We start from the raw sequence: 15311 nt of genomic DNA on the forward strand, positions 1-15311 counted from the left end.
AATCACGATTTCCATACACTTGCAACAAATTCAGGTAAATTTGTTCTTCAAAGTGACTCTCCAAATTAATAAATTGGTGAACGTGTCTTACTTAAAGGGGGTTAATCTGCAAAAAGCTTTAATAGAAACTGAAAAACCTATTGACTCGAACAATTACACTCCACTGTCTGCCTTGACGATGTGTGACTTTTTACAATGTCCTATTCAATGTGTACCTCATACCAGCATTACGTAGATTTTACTACTTTTTCCCACCACTGAAACAAAATACTTTGAAGACTGAATACACACAAAATTCAAACTTGTACACAGCTAATTTACAGTAGGCTATTGGCCTGACTCTTGCTTCAGGATATTTACGCTCTGATAGCCACTGCAGAAGACGGAGAACATCTGGTAAAGAAAGAAAGAGCTGGCACAGTAGTGACAGCAGGCTGTCCGTTGCCACCTGGTCTAACAGGCAATATTCCAGTTCACCACAAATCAGTTGGGCTAACATGAGGAGCTGACATGCAACATCCATCACACAGACAGGCAATCTACACATCAAATGACCACTATCAGAGACTTATTTACACTATAAAGTATTGCTGCCTTTTTGTGACAGACAAAAGGCTTTAAAAATTTGCATTATTGCAACACCTTCGTAGTACTTCACAAAGGAGAATTTTAAAACAGAATCTCCGTACCCTACATGAGGTACGGAGATTTGAGAAATAGAACAAAGGAGTGAAGAAAAGGAGTTTTCTATAATTCAGTTTGTATCTTTAGAGTGACACTGGGATTTGCTGATAGGCTCTACACCTCTCCATTGGAGTCTATAAACATTTTAGGGAATCTACAATTTAGGTAACTACAGCTGCATTAAGAGATTTACATACATTCATCACAGGCATGTATGTCAGCCTAATTTTGGGCTTTTAATTATTTTTTAACAGTTTTTTCCCCCCGGCTGGAATGAGTGTACAGCAGACACCTTTAATGACTAGAAAAAAACCCTGCATTTTGTACTGTATTGTGTATTTTGGATTTTTAAATTATTTGTCTTGACATAAATGCTAGAGTTTATCGAAATGTGTTGTTTTTTCAGCACGGACCCAGCTTTTAAGATCAATCCACATATTTTCAATAGGGTTGTGGATTTGGGAAGGACATTCCAATAGCTTAATGAAGGCCTGCTTTATACAGTCCAAAATCAGTTTTGATGTATATTTGGGATCATTGTTATGGTGGAACACCTGATACTGGTGTTTCTACCATTTATCGGTGAAGTTGACAAATTTGGAGGTGGTCGTCTGTCTTCACTCCACTTTGTGCAATGTATCAATACCACTGGCAGCAAAACAACCCCAGAGAATGATGCTACCACCACCACGCCTAAGAGCTGGTACAGTGTTCTTGGGTTTGAAAGGCTCACTGAGGAGAAATTCAATTTCACCACAGTCATTTATATAGTTATACCAAGGACTCCAGAACAAAATGCAAAGAAAGTAGCATTTCCCACACTTAAGTAAGAATAACAAAGCCAAACCAAATATGCCTGCAAAATATGGTGACTACATATGGTGGGTATGTGCCCCACTATATTTATGCCATTTTAGTTTTTGAGTTAATGTAGACATGTGTAACATGAATAATGATTCATATTACACTTACTATCATTTGTTAAAAATAGAAACACACAGTGACGAACACTATGCAACCTTTGCAACCATTTACCTACCTCGAGTTGTGCACATGCATCTAGCTCAGCTCTCTTTGCCTCAGGTTCTCCAGCGAATGGGCTGCGGAGAGTCTGTAGGAAGAGTGCTGCCTTCCTCTTCCTCTCTGCCTGTAGCTGTTTCTCCTTAGACTCCTTAGATGCCTGGGCCAGCTTCTCCCTGGCTGCCGCCGCTAGACGATCCTCCAGTTTCTGCTTAGCTAAGTGACGAGAGATGAGAGGGTAAACACAGGAGACATGGTTGGATTGCAGGCATTGTCCCTTTTTTGTTTTTCTCACTGCCAGATATGCAGCTACTAAATGGCGGGAACAAAGGATTGACTTGTTCTGAGAAAAGTGAGAGAAAAGGAAAGCTTGTTCTGGTCACAAGTAAATTCCCTGTGGAAATAAAATAATTAAAAAGAAGAGAGAGCAGAGGGACATGGGATGAAACATGAAGAGATAAACAGTGCAGGGAAAAATTCACATTTGTGAAGCGAAAAACAAGCAAAGACTATAAGAGTACATTTCTGCCCTAACTAAGGTAATGTCTGACTTTCCAAGTGCTGAAGACTGACAAAGTTTCTACTAGATAAGGCCCGACGAAATCCCAGGTGATGCATAATTTCATGCAATTCAAGGTTTGTACAGAGTAGGAGGGAACGTGGGTGGAGAAGAGAAGACAGGCATCTAACTGGCAATGGGAGTGGAAAAAAAATGCATGGTTTGAGAGATGAGGAAAGGAGATGAAGTGACAGAGATGGGTAGGGGATACATAGGTAAGAAGAGCACAGCTAATGTAATGGGGCACAGGGAGCAACGGCATGAGCTAGCAAAAAAAAAAATAGGGAAGACAAGACAGTATAAAAGCAACTGCTTGCGGAAAACAAGTTGTATAAGTTATGCAACCGCTGGGTCTACTGTTATCTCTTTGGGGTTAAAAATAGGCTGGCTGCTAAGGCAAATCATATTTGAGTACAATGAACAACAGCCAAGTGGAGCAGAATCGGTACCCTAGACACTGACATCGTCCTGCCTAGCCTCAATCTGACTCCTGTATTTATAGATACATTTGACTAATGTAATAGAACAATAAAACTAAACCAAACTCCTTACTTCCATTTACTTCCACTTCATCATTTGGGGCTCTGTCAAGTCGTTATTTCAGTCATGTATCAGGTGAACCGTCAAACATGATCTCGGTTTAACGCTTAAAATATTTAATCAATATGCTTAAATTAAGACATGAAGCCTTGTGACTGTTAAAAAGAAGTTTATTAAAGCCTTTCTTGACTTCTTGCAAAGAGCCAGAAGCCCAAAAAGTGAGGCAGCAGGCATTTCCTGAATTCTCCTAGCTGGAGGCTTCAGGTCATCTTTTATTTCCTCCAACAAATTAAGAAATGTCTCGGCAATCGATATGTTCTGCCAAACACCTTCCTCGGGCATTTCAAATAAAGTACCTGAAGTGGAGAAAAATTCTCTTTCTTCTACCCCACACGCTCTTGTTCGTCACAGAGCCCGTTCTTAGCAGCAACTACTGCATTCATATCAAGCACAAAATGGGTTACGCCGCATTTTTGAGTGTTGGGGTGCACTCACCATCTTTAGTCAATACCAATTCCATGTGAATGAAATAAAATAATGAAATGAAAATTGTGTTTGTACAAAGACTAAAATCACACACATTTAGTCAAAAATGATGGCAGTCTGAACAATTTATGCAGCTCTCCCTAAAAACCGGAGATGATGGCGCTGTTCCAGACCATCAACACAGATTAGTGTTTTGCAGCCTGCCACCGTTTCTCCTATCTGATCAAGTTAGGCCTGCTGACTGACAGCCACTTTGCCATACAGCAAAACCATTTCAGTCAGGTCTTCCAGTCTTTCTCTTTTGTCTGTCAGCTCCAGGAGAGGCCATTACACTCCAAGAGTGTTCCACTGAACCTAAACGGCACCCGTCAACTATCTTGATGCTGAAAAGTTACACATTTGTCTTTGACTGTCTGTCCGTCTATCGTTTCAGGCTCCGTTCTGCAGCTAAGAGATTATTAAACTTGCTCTCTATCATCAGACATCAATGCGGCATTCTTACAGACCTAAGATGTCTGTTGGCCATTAACTGACAAAAAGGCCGGCATGTCAATCACATCTCTCTGACAAGCATGGGGATAGACATTTAATAACACAGGTTTAAGTCATCAGGGAAGGTGTCCAGCTTTGCTGAAGCTAGGCACCAATTGCAGGTTTCTGAAGTTGTCAAATTATAACAAGACTTAAAAAAACAAAAAAACTAAAGAACTTCAAGTACATCTGTTTTTAGATTCCAATAAAATCAATTCATAAATACATAAATAAACGATACAGCTTTAAAATAAATAATCGAGTGGATAAAAAGTTTTTGAATAAGTGACTAACCCTGAAAACTTAATGGGCAAATTCTTTTCTTTTGATTTTTAAAATCTTTCAATCGTTTGTGAAGGACATTCTGTAAAAACTATTACAGCACGATCATCAAAGCCCTGATCAGACCACACAGTGTAAACTTCTTGGAGAACAAAGGGGAGATTTTCTGTGTATGCATTAGGATGCAGTATTTCTATATTTTAGGCAACATATTTTCTGTTGGAAGACTTTGCTGAGCCAGCATGATGACACTCTATATCTATAATTCCATTATGCCTTTGGGGGAGATGTATATCATGCACTTTACTATACTATATAGCTAGATTCTTACCTTAGGGTACCACCCTGATAAGGGAATTTATAATTTAGACTTTTGTGGATTTATGCATCTTCTCACTTCTTTTTTTAAATTTATTTTCTACCAACCCTCCCAAAAAGCCAGAAGGTGTGAGAGAAATCACTTGGAAGCTGAGCTCATTTACTGAAACAAAAACCTCACTTTTAGCAGACTTGCATTAAATCGCCATCGAGCTGGGGAACTCATCCCGTTTTCCCAATATCCTATCAACTGTACAGGCAGTGGGGCAGTTTGAGAGCACGAGAATATTTTATGACTTGTCCAAAATTATTCTCCAAATATATTTTATACTGCTTTCTGTTGCAGACATGGCTAAAATTAGCATTTAAAGAGCTACAGAACTTTCATACAGTCATTGCATTATCATTTTTTTTAGACCTTTACCTTGCTTTGCTTCTAACTCCTCCAAACTGAGGGTGGGTTTCTTCTCTTCTGGTACGTTGACTGGAGGAGGCTCCTTATCAATCATCTCAGCTCCACCCATCACAGCTTCCAGCCCCTCCTCTTCCACCAACTTCAAGCAAACACATCAGAATTTATTCTTAAAATGGTACTAAAACAAAAATGAGTTTTAAATGTGCAAAAACTAGCCCAAGGTCTAAAGTGAGTGCAATAAACAGACAAAGCTGAGCTAGACCTTGTCCTCGTCCGAGTCATCGTCCAATCGAACTCTGTTCTTCTCCAGTGGCAGCATGTCATTTTCCTTTGCCTTGATGGCAAAAGAGATGGGCGCAAAAGAGGCTGTAATGGCACAAAGACACGAGTTAAAATTCAGGTGAGTTGATATTGGAAAAAAAACATTGCACAACTGGATTTTTTTCTTGACAAATCCAAGTTAAAAAGAAAAGTGAAGTATGGAAAACATTCAGGAGAGACCAGACTTTTGAAAAATAAGGGACAGACAATAAGAGCACAGAAAGACAGATGAACATGAGAAAGACTGACATGCACAATGAAAGGTAGCATTTTATAATCTAATATCTGTGGTCTACTGGAGATGAAAGAGATCTATTGTTTCCGATTCCCCCACATAACCTTAATATAAGATCCTGATTCTTATTGTGGAGGGCTGGATACTTTACTTGTGCAACTAATCCAACTAGTTATTAGTTTTGCCTTGCGTGCACCCTGATATACTGCGTCTGAGGAGTCCGTGAATGCGGGCCTTAATTTGAATATGCGTGCATGTTTACGGCTCCCGCCAGCGTAGTGGTAAGCAGACTCTTTCATCTTTGCATAGCCATTTCCGGCCTGATATTACCAAATGAAATTGCCCGCATAAATACCAACAGACTCACAGGCGGCTATGCAGAGACAACAGTGTATGACACATACAAACATCCACATTCACACCAGAGCAAATATACTCATATTTCCCCAAAGGCTTTGCATCCCATTCACTGAAGTAATAAACAAAAAAAAAGGGAGAAAAAAACCCGCCCAAAACAAAACAAAAAACGTAAAGTGCAAGCAGCCCCGCGATCTGAGAATGAGTTTATTTTTGCATGAGTTTGTGTCCTACCTTTTGTCAACTTGGACTCCTTGGCTGCCTTGTCTGACTGAAGCTTATTAGAATCCTCTACCTCTTCGCTCTAGATGATGAAGCACGAGAGAATAAGGAGAGAAAATGAGAAAAGGATCAGCCTGTTTTTCTTTAAAATGTTAAAAGCTAAGCCATTAACATTTTCCAGAGGCTTCACAAATTCTGTATGTCTAAACCTTGTTGCATTTTTCAGCAATGAGTCCACGTTATGAGTAAACCAGTAGAACACGAGACAGATGGTGTTGTAAATTATATTTCTTGGGAACTTGCATGCCTTCATTTTCATAAAATGTACTGTAGATTTGATATAAAGCAGCACAATGCAAAAAAAAAAAAGTTAGTGCTGGGAAAGTTTTTAAAACATATAGCGTCTATCCACTGTCGGTACAAGTAAACAATATTTAATTGGCTGGGTGGTTGAAAGAACCAACCTTTAGTGTATGTTATAGTCAAGGTATAAATTCAATGATGCATGGATCACTGAATGAGTCACTCCTGTGGTTTCCAGTGAAACAATAACTCTTGTGTATAATTATTGTAATTATCCATCTGCAGGGACTTTCACAGTGCGCTAACTATTTTTTTCAGGGTATTACAACTTAAAACCAACTTGACAAGCCCGAAAGACATGTGAAGAAAAAAAAAGGAAACAGACGAAGGCACATTACATTTTCTCCACATAATTTAAGTAGTTATTAGAAATAGTTCTCCAGGCTTCTTGCAGGACATTCAAAGCTCTTCTTTGGATGTTGGCTGTCTTTTGTTCTGTTCTCTGTCACTGCTTCAGTAATGTTGAGGTCCAGGCTCTGCGGAGCCCGATCCATGACTGGCCTGTTTTTCTGTCCAGTGTTTGGGATCATTGTCAATATTAAAAATAAAGCTGTTGTTGCCAATTAGACACTCTCCAGATGGTATTGCATGGTGGATCAAAGTATGATGGTATTTTTCTGTGTTGATGATTCAGTTTTGGTAAGATCCCCAACACCACTGGCTAAAATGCAGCTCCAAACCATGACAGAGCAGCTACCAGTTTATACATGGCTCTAGATACTCACTGCAGGACCTCTCATGACAATCATCTTGTTACTATTATAATACTACTGAAACTTGGCACTTTTTGAAGTCGTCTGTTATATGTAGACAGAAAACTCGTTAATCTTTTGAGTTAGGTGCCTTTTTTAATGCTTGAATGCTTCATAGGTCAGTGTTAAGTGGCTTAACAAACCAAAAACAACATTCCTTTGAAAATGGTCGGGTAGCCAGTGCATGAAGAAAAGCTTTCAAAGACAGCCTGCAGAACTATTGCTCAAGACCACATTAAACAATTATAAGAAAGTCTGATTTCGTGGAAGCAAAATATAAAGGAATGAGAGGTAGCTCAAGGATACCACTGACAATAGCTCGGGAATGTGATGAGATGTCAACTTTTATTTCCCACTGAGCAAGTACATAAGAAGAAGGAAATCATTAACTTGTGTGTAGCAGTAGTACCCTAAGATAAGTGAGAGTTTGTTCCTGCACTCATGTCAACATCAGCACCTCTTGTATCTAACTGGAGAACACAGCACTTACTAGAAAATCATTGGTCCTTGAATATGGTTTGAGGGGGAAAGACACTGTTGACTTCCTTCAAATACTTTTGTTAGGAAAAAATGATAGTAAGAAATTAGATAAATTACATAGCAGACAAAGCCTGTGATTTAACAAAGAATTCACTTACAGTGGGGCAAAAAAGTATTTAGTCAGCCACCGATTGTGCAAGTTCCCCCACTTAAAATGATGACAGAGGTCAGTAATTTGCACCAGAGGTACACTTCAACTGTGAGAGACAGAATGTGAAAACAAATCCATGAATTCACATGGTAGGATTTGTAAAGAATTTATTCGTAAATCAGGGTGGAAAATAAGTATTTGGTCAATAACAAAAATACAACTCAATACTTTGTAACATAACCTTTGTTGGCAATAACAGAGGTCAAACGTTTACTATAGGTCTTTACCAGGTTTGCACACACAGTAGCTGGTATTTTGGCCCATTCCTCCATGCAGATCTTCTCAAGAGCAGTGATGTTTTGGGGCTGTCGCCGAGCAACACGGACTTTCAACTCCCACCACAGATTTTTTATGGGGTTGAGGTCTGGAGACTGGCTAGGCCACTCCAGGACTTTCAAATGCTTCTTACGGAGCCACTCCTTTGTTGCCCGGGCGGTGTGTTTTGGATCATTGTCATGTTGGAAGACCCAGCCTCGTTTCATCTTCAAAGTTCTCACTGATGGAAGGAGGTTTTGGCTCAAAATCTCACGATACTTGGCCCCATTCATTCTGTCCTTAACACGGATCAGTCGTCCTGTCCCCTTGGCAGAAAAACAGCCCCATAGCATGATGTTTCCACCCCCATGCTTCACAGTAGGTATGGTGTTCTTGGGATGCAACTCAGTATTCTTCTTCCTCCAAACACGACGAGTTGAGTTTATACCAAAAAGTTCTACTTTGGTTTCATCTGACCACATGACATTCTCCCAATCCTCTGCTGTATCATCCATGTGCTCTCTGGCAAACTTCAGACGGGCCTGGACATGCACTGGCTTCAGCAGCGGAACACGTCTGGCACTGCGGGATTTGATTCCCTGCCGTTGTAGTGTGTTACTGATGGTGACCTTTGTTACTTTGGTCCCAGCTCTCTGCAGGTCATTCACCAGGTCCCCCCGTGTGGTTCTGGGATCTTTGCTCACCGTTCTCATGATCATTTTGACCCCACGGGATGAGATCTTGCGTGGAGCCCCAGATCGAGGGAGATTATCAGTGGTCTTGTATGTCTTCCATTTTCTGATGATTGCTCCCACAGTTGATTTTTTCACACCAAGCTGCTTGCCTATTGTAGATTCACTCTTCCCAGTCTGGTGCAGGTCTACAATTCTTTTCCTGGTGTCCTTCGAAAGCTCTTTGGTCTTGGCCATGGCGGAGTTTGGAGTCTGACTGGTTGAGGCTGTGGACAGGTGTCTTTTATACAGATGATGAGGTCAAACAGGTGCCATTCATACAGGTAACGAGTGGGGGACAGAAAAGCTTCTTACAGAAGACGTTACAGGTCTGTGAGAGCCAGGGATTTTCCTTGTTTGAGGTGACCAAATACTTATTTTCCACCCTGATTTACGAATAAATTCTTTACAAATCCTACCATGTGAATTCATGGATTTTTTTTTTTCACATTCTGTCTCTCACAGTTGAAGTGTACCTCTGGTGCAAATTACTGACCTCTGTCATCATTTTAAGTGGGGGAACTTGCACAATCGGTGGCTGACTAAATACTTTTTTGCCCCACTGTAATTATTTTTAGTTTATTTCATTAGATAAATAGTCATTTAATTTCCTCAATTTTTCTATCAACGTCCGAAGCTGTATTCATCACAGCATAACCTCCTGCACTGCAAACTGTAACAAACATTTTTTTTTGTTTTATAGTAGGAAAAAATTAAAAACAGATTTTTGAATATTAACTGACACACCTTAAGTAGTTAGGCATTTCATTGAGCACTCATTTCTCTGAATGATAACTGTTTATAACTCAAGATCAATTAATATCGTTTTTACAAGTTTAATTTCACTTCTCGTTCTCCGTTTTCACTCCCATGTACTTAATTAGAATCGAAATTACACCCTTACGTTGCCTTCTAAAATTCCTCTGAATGGTCGGTTACTGGCAAATCAGAGTATCTTTACAAAGCCTTTTTAACAGGCTTGTGTGCACAGACGAGATCAACAGAAACCCTCTGTAGTAATACCTGTGGACCAAGTGCTCTTAGCTGCCATCCCAAATTTAAACTACTGATGGGATGAGATGGAAAATTGATGATGAAGCCAATGCCACAGGAGGGAAAACCCTCAGGAGAAACATTTTATCATGTTTGAAGAATGCTGCTATCTACTATCTACTATTCAGCTGTAATTGAACAGTGCTTTCAACAGTCAAAGCACTGTGAAACGCCCAGAGAATAAAACTTAAGGAAAAAAAAACAACTTTCAAGTCAAAGCTTACAGGAGAAGCACACTAAAACATTCTGGAATAACCTCAACTGTAAAATGCAGGAATTTGATTGCTCTCACAATTACACCTTTCACTTAGCTTTTACAGTCCTTAAGTAAACGTATCCGCAGGTAACTCTTGAACACAGAACAGTTAAAAGGGTAATAATCCCTCCTTTTCTGGTGCAGCGCTCCAAACTTGGGCTACTCAAGGAAATTGGTTGGATTTCATAGAGCTTTATAGCAACACATTTTAATACTTTCCCACAGCCTACAATTGAATGAAACAGATTGAGGTCCCTGCTTTCATTCATTTCTCTGATTTGTTTTTCATTCATTTCTCTGATTTGTTCCAAAAAACACTTTAGCCCCTATTGACATTAAACTGTCAACTCAATATAAAAGTAATTTGGAAAACAGGCACAGCTATTGTGACATTTTGCTTTTGAAAATTAAATCTATTTAATCTCACTGAAAATATGTCACATTATAGTTTTCTAGCAAATACAGAACATTGTACTTGAGGCGCAAAATTGATTAAATCATGGTTAATATAAATCAGAGGGATTGAAAACAGCCGTCCTGTAGACCTTACATGTGTATGTGTCAAGTGCTATGCGTAAATTCAACCTGTCAGCTTGTATCCCTGATATAATATCCTTACAAATCTGACTTCAGTTTCGTTTTATTTCAAAAAAATACATAAGCTGTTCATGGTGCGAATTCTAATCCCAGTTAGACCGTCACTGAGATACTCCAATGTTTTATTATGTATTTATTTTTTAAAATTATAAGATTCTTCCATAACTGATGCAAAAATGAAAGCATCCATTCAAATATTGAAAGCTTGGGCTTTCAGAAGGTGTCACATTCAACCTAGAATATCGATATAAAAGTGTGAGGAAGGTTTGGACTATTTACAAAAAAACTATTTATACACTAATAAAGTGAAGAAAATTTCAAATATTAAACATTTTATTGATACTATATGAAGCAACATTAACTTTTTTCATCAAGTATGAAACTACAAATAATAGCACTGACTGAGAGCAGCAAACCTCATCCCATTAGCCAGCAAAAAATAAACACAAGACAGATTTTATGATAGAAAAAGCCAAGCACTGCTTGTTGAAACAGCCTGTGCTGTGTCATAATGGACCACACTTCTTTGCACTCTGACAAGCTAATAAATTTGATTTGACATAAAACAAATCGCTCCTTACAAAATTCACTTACTTCTTACCATTTTTTTCTAGCTCTGACACAAAGCCAATATATAGTATATGAAATATGCTTATGTATTCATACGTATGAAGGATCTCTCCATCCATCCATTTCACTGTTGACATCACAGAGGCACCTCCCGGGAGCAAAAAAAAATGGACTGGTAGCGATCTGACTTACAAACAGATGAGAGAACACCAACGCTCAGCTTGGAAACTCGAAAAGCTCCCAAGCTGAGGGAGACTGAGCATGTTAAGCAGTTTCTTAGTAACTCAGCTTAATATCTTATTTTTTGATCGCTGTAAAATACCAGATGAACTCAAAGTGAATCAAATTTCTAAAACATGGGAGACAATTCTGGTAACAGGTGGGATTATCTCAGCAGCAAAACTCTGAGCTTTAGAAATGTTGAAGGTACAGACTGAAAGACAAGTTAAGCTGCTGAGCTAGTGTATTACTTTGCTTCTCAGTAGGGTGGCTGGATCCACCTCTTGTCATTTAATCTCTTCCTTGTTCCCTGCGTTATCCTCATTCATCATTTGCAAATTCTGGTTAAAGATATCTGTAGTGGATACGCAACAAAAGGAACTAATTTCAAAGTTGCAAAAGCATTAATTTAAGAAAGAGAAACTACAAATAAGATGACAATAATCCCAAGCATACCTGAAAACCATGAACTACATCGAGAAGCACAAGCTGAGACTCCCCAGAGCTCTAACTTTTATAGACACTGAGGGCAAGACAGACTAAAAATATCACATATGGAGCCCATTCTTCAAGCGCAGCTGAAAATTCTAAGATCAACAATACATGGGGAAGAAACAGTAAGAAAAAGGAAATGATAATACACATACTGACCTAGGAGATTTTGCTTAAAGTCAAGTCTGATTAATTGATTATCAATCTTATTTTGTTTGTGTAACATTTGTCCCTACTCTAGCACACAATGTCTTCTTTGGTACTTTCTATTGTGCATTCAATGTCATTGCTCTGGATAAAATTTAAAAACTTTCCATTGGTTTGGTTTAGTGATTTTTGAAAAATTAGTCACACTGATCTTTCTGTAAGAAACATTTCTTCACAGTCTTTGTAAAACTGCTTCTAGTCAGTGTCCATGACAGCACTGCTGCTTGTGAGCCACAGCTTTATTAAGCTCTTAAGGGCTTTATGAGGTAATCTTGATCATTTATGGATCATTAGCAGCAGCAGTGAAAAAATGAGAGAACTGCTTCAGTGCAGTCATTATTAACTGTTATAATTCACTATTATTCATTATGTAGGAACAATATTTAATACTTAGAAGTTTTATGTCTGTATACCATTAACCAAACCACACACCTTGCAGGGTATTAAAAAAATAAGTAATTAAAGTTTTGATTGAAGGAACCAAGGAACCATTGTTACATTAATGTTAAATGGCAAAGAAAGCTAAAGAGAGTTAGATTAATATGCACAGAAGCATAATGTATACAGCGCAATGCTTATATTACCTCTGGCAAGCCTTTTCCTTCCTTTTGCATGAAGTAGTTCTTCTTAAATTCGTAATAGGTGTTGTACTGATGCCAGGACTGCAGAAATTCAAACCTACAGTGCACAGAGAGAAGAAAACATACAAAGATGAGAGGCGAGCGCTCAGAAAAATAAGCTGGGGGATGATCAAGAGGTTATGCCATATCTGATGGCAAAATTACTAATAGGAGTTCCTAAAGTGAGACCTGACTGGAACAGCAGGTTTATTTCTGGTAAGAAAACTTACCGCGGATCATTCTTGGCACGGACGCTCGCCTCAAACTTCAGACCATTTCTTGCAACGTACTCAGCCAGCTTGTCTATGACCGGCTGGATGTCGGGTGGTGGGGGAATGATAGCTGCTGCTGATGGGGTGGAAACTGGAAGTTCAGCTTTTGAGCTGTTTGGAGGGGAAATTTAAGATGTGAATACAATTTATCTTTGAAAGTTTCAACTTTTAATGCGGCATCATTTTCATTCTTGTATTTAAATACACTATGTAATAATTAAATTAAAAATGTAATTTCAGACAAGATAAGCAAAACACTAACTTAGCTTTTTGGGTAAATAACAGTCATCATTATGCTTGATCAAGGTTCTTAAAGAAAACACATTTAATCATTTCTGATTAAGGCAAAATTAAACTAACTGATGTCAAGGCTACCATAAAGAAAAGTGAAAAGCGTTTCCATGCAGTGTCAGAGCCCACCTGATTTCTGGTACACTTGCTGGAGGAACAGAGCTGGAGTCCTGAGTGGGGGCTGTAGCTGCTGTTGCTACTGTGACAGTTTCAGCAGGGGTGGGTGCAGAGCCCAAATTAGCCACAGCCTCGGTAGAAGCAGGTGGTGCCATGACAGCTGAGGTCATATTGTTATAGTATGAGGTGGCATCTATACCTGGGGGAGGCGGAGCTAAGCAGAACGATCCATCTGGCAGCATGTAATATCCATAGTACACTGCTGCTGAAAACAATTGAGGCAGGAATTAGATCAAATACACATGCCTCCAAGAAACTATTTAACTGTGTGTGATAAAACAGAAACAACACCCCCACCAAAATGAACTAAATATATCATATATAGTCATTTGATGCCTCTTTGTTAAGAAACAACTTTCACATTTATACCCAAACATGCTGTAGCCAGTGATATGAACATTTATTTAGCCAGGAAAAGCTTCGGTGGTATGCAAATATAAACTATCAAAAGTTAAATAGCAGCACACGTCTGAAAACATCCTCACACACTCACTGCTAAAATGCTGCCACCTGTTGGTGGAAATCTGTTCAATTCTGCAGCTGATAACCACAAAATGTACCTTTACTGACTGACATACATGGATGAATACACAGCTTTGCTGTATGACAAGTGAGATGTATGAGATTTATGAGTGAAACCTAAATGCTTTATAAGTAAATGGATGTCCAAACCCAATTTTGAATGCGGTAACAAACTGCATGACCTAATTCAAACCATTTCCACACTTATCCAATAAATAATAGCTTTAGGAGGATAACCAGATTCCGCTTTAGTTAGGATACACTTAACCACTCAGCCAACTTGTCCTTGAGTGTGGAGCACTCCTTTTGTGTCCATCTCATGTGCAACTAAAGTGAAAAGTTTGAAGAACTGTGAAACAGCTGTTGAAATTTTATATAAATTGATGGGGCATTTATAATAGATTCTAACATGATGAAGTATTTCATTTCAGACTCAATTGTGCAAACTTTTCATTTTAACCTTGGTAAATAACAACCACAGGTCAGACAAAAGTCACCTCTAACTGAATATGGAAACTGTCACACCAGGCTTGTTCGGTAAGCCTTTAAATAACTGATAGATTTTCAAGATTTTCAAGGCAGGGAAAATGGGAGAGGTGGAGAAAGACAGCCTCCACTGATCACAGCAAGAGTGTTTTTCAAGTTTAAATTGTTTCTAAACCAACATTTTTCACTTTTTATATAAATAAAAGGTATCTATATATTTTCTGTATTTGTTGATGTGAAATTCAAATGAATTTAAATTGTTTATAGAGGTAATCACAAATGCGTTAGTAATTAGTTTTTTGCTAATCATTTGCAAACAGAACTCTAACTGTTTTACCTAGTCCCAATTTACAGAGGTTTACAGGTTACACAGGTACATATTCAGGTTAGGGTGGCTCTGCAGAAAAATTGTTCAGCCACTAAACTGGCCTGCCTGCTGTGCAGCCACGACACCCATTTAGTGTCATCAACTGAAAGCATTGATAGCAACTGGTCTCCATGTTCCCAGAGTGTTGTCAAAATTCTGTATTGCATCATCGTGCTACTGTTAAATAAATACAGAATTTAAATCATTGGCAAATTTACAAAGACTTCCCGCTATTTTGGCAACTGGGTTATAAAAGTCAACGTGTGGCCCCTGTCCAAGAAAAGTTTCTCAGTCATCAGCAGGTTTATATCACAAAGACTGTTATTGAAAAAGAAAGAAGAATGTGCAATAAAGGGACGAGGACAAAATAAATGGTCAGTGTCAAAGTGGAGGCTGTGAGGATATATTAACACATTAGTC

The 15311-nt window shown here is 38.7% G+C and overlaps 1 protein-coding gene across 3 annotated transcripts in view; it reads right to left on the reverse strand.

Annotated features, from left to right (window-relative positions):
* sfswap (splicing factor SWAP) overlaps nt 1-15311 on the reverse strand; it is a 49898-nt gene that overhangs the window by 18612 nt on the left and 15975 nt on the right. For 2 of the 3 annotated variants that reach the window (XM_085166704.1, XM_085166706.1), the window contains exons 8-14: nt 13469-13721; nt 13007-13159; nt 12741-12834; nt 5983-6052; nt 5098-5201; nt 4845-4974; nt 1724-1920 (exon numbers count right to left, since the gene is read on the reverse strand). In XM_085166704.1, coding sequence (XP_085022830.1) covers nt 1724-1920; nt 4845-4974; nt 5098-5201; nt 5983-6052; nt 12741-12834; nt 13007-13159; nt 13469-13721 — 1001 coding nt within the window. The remainder of the gene's footprint in view (nt 1-1723; nt 1921-4844; nt 4975-5097; nt 5202-5982; nt 6053-12740; nt 12835-13006; nt 13160-13468; nt 13722-15311) is intronic. The other variant, XM_085166705.1, reaches the window with a different exon arrangement.

Source organism: Neolamprologus multifasciatus, chromosome 7 (assembly GCF_963576455.1).
Source record: "Neolamprologus multifasciatus chromosome 7, fNeoMul1.2, whole genome shotgun sequence".
In the NCBI taxonomy this organism is placed as follows: domain Eukaryota; kingdom Metazoa; phylum Chordata; class Actinopteri; order Cichliformes; family Cichlidae; genus Neolamprologus; species Neolamprologus multifasciatus.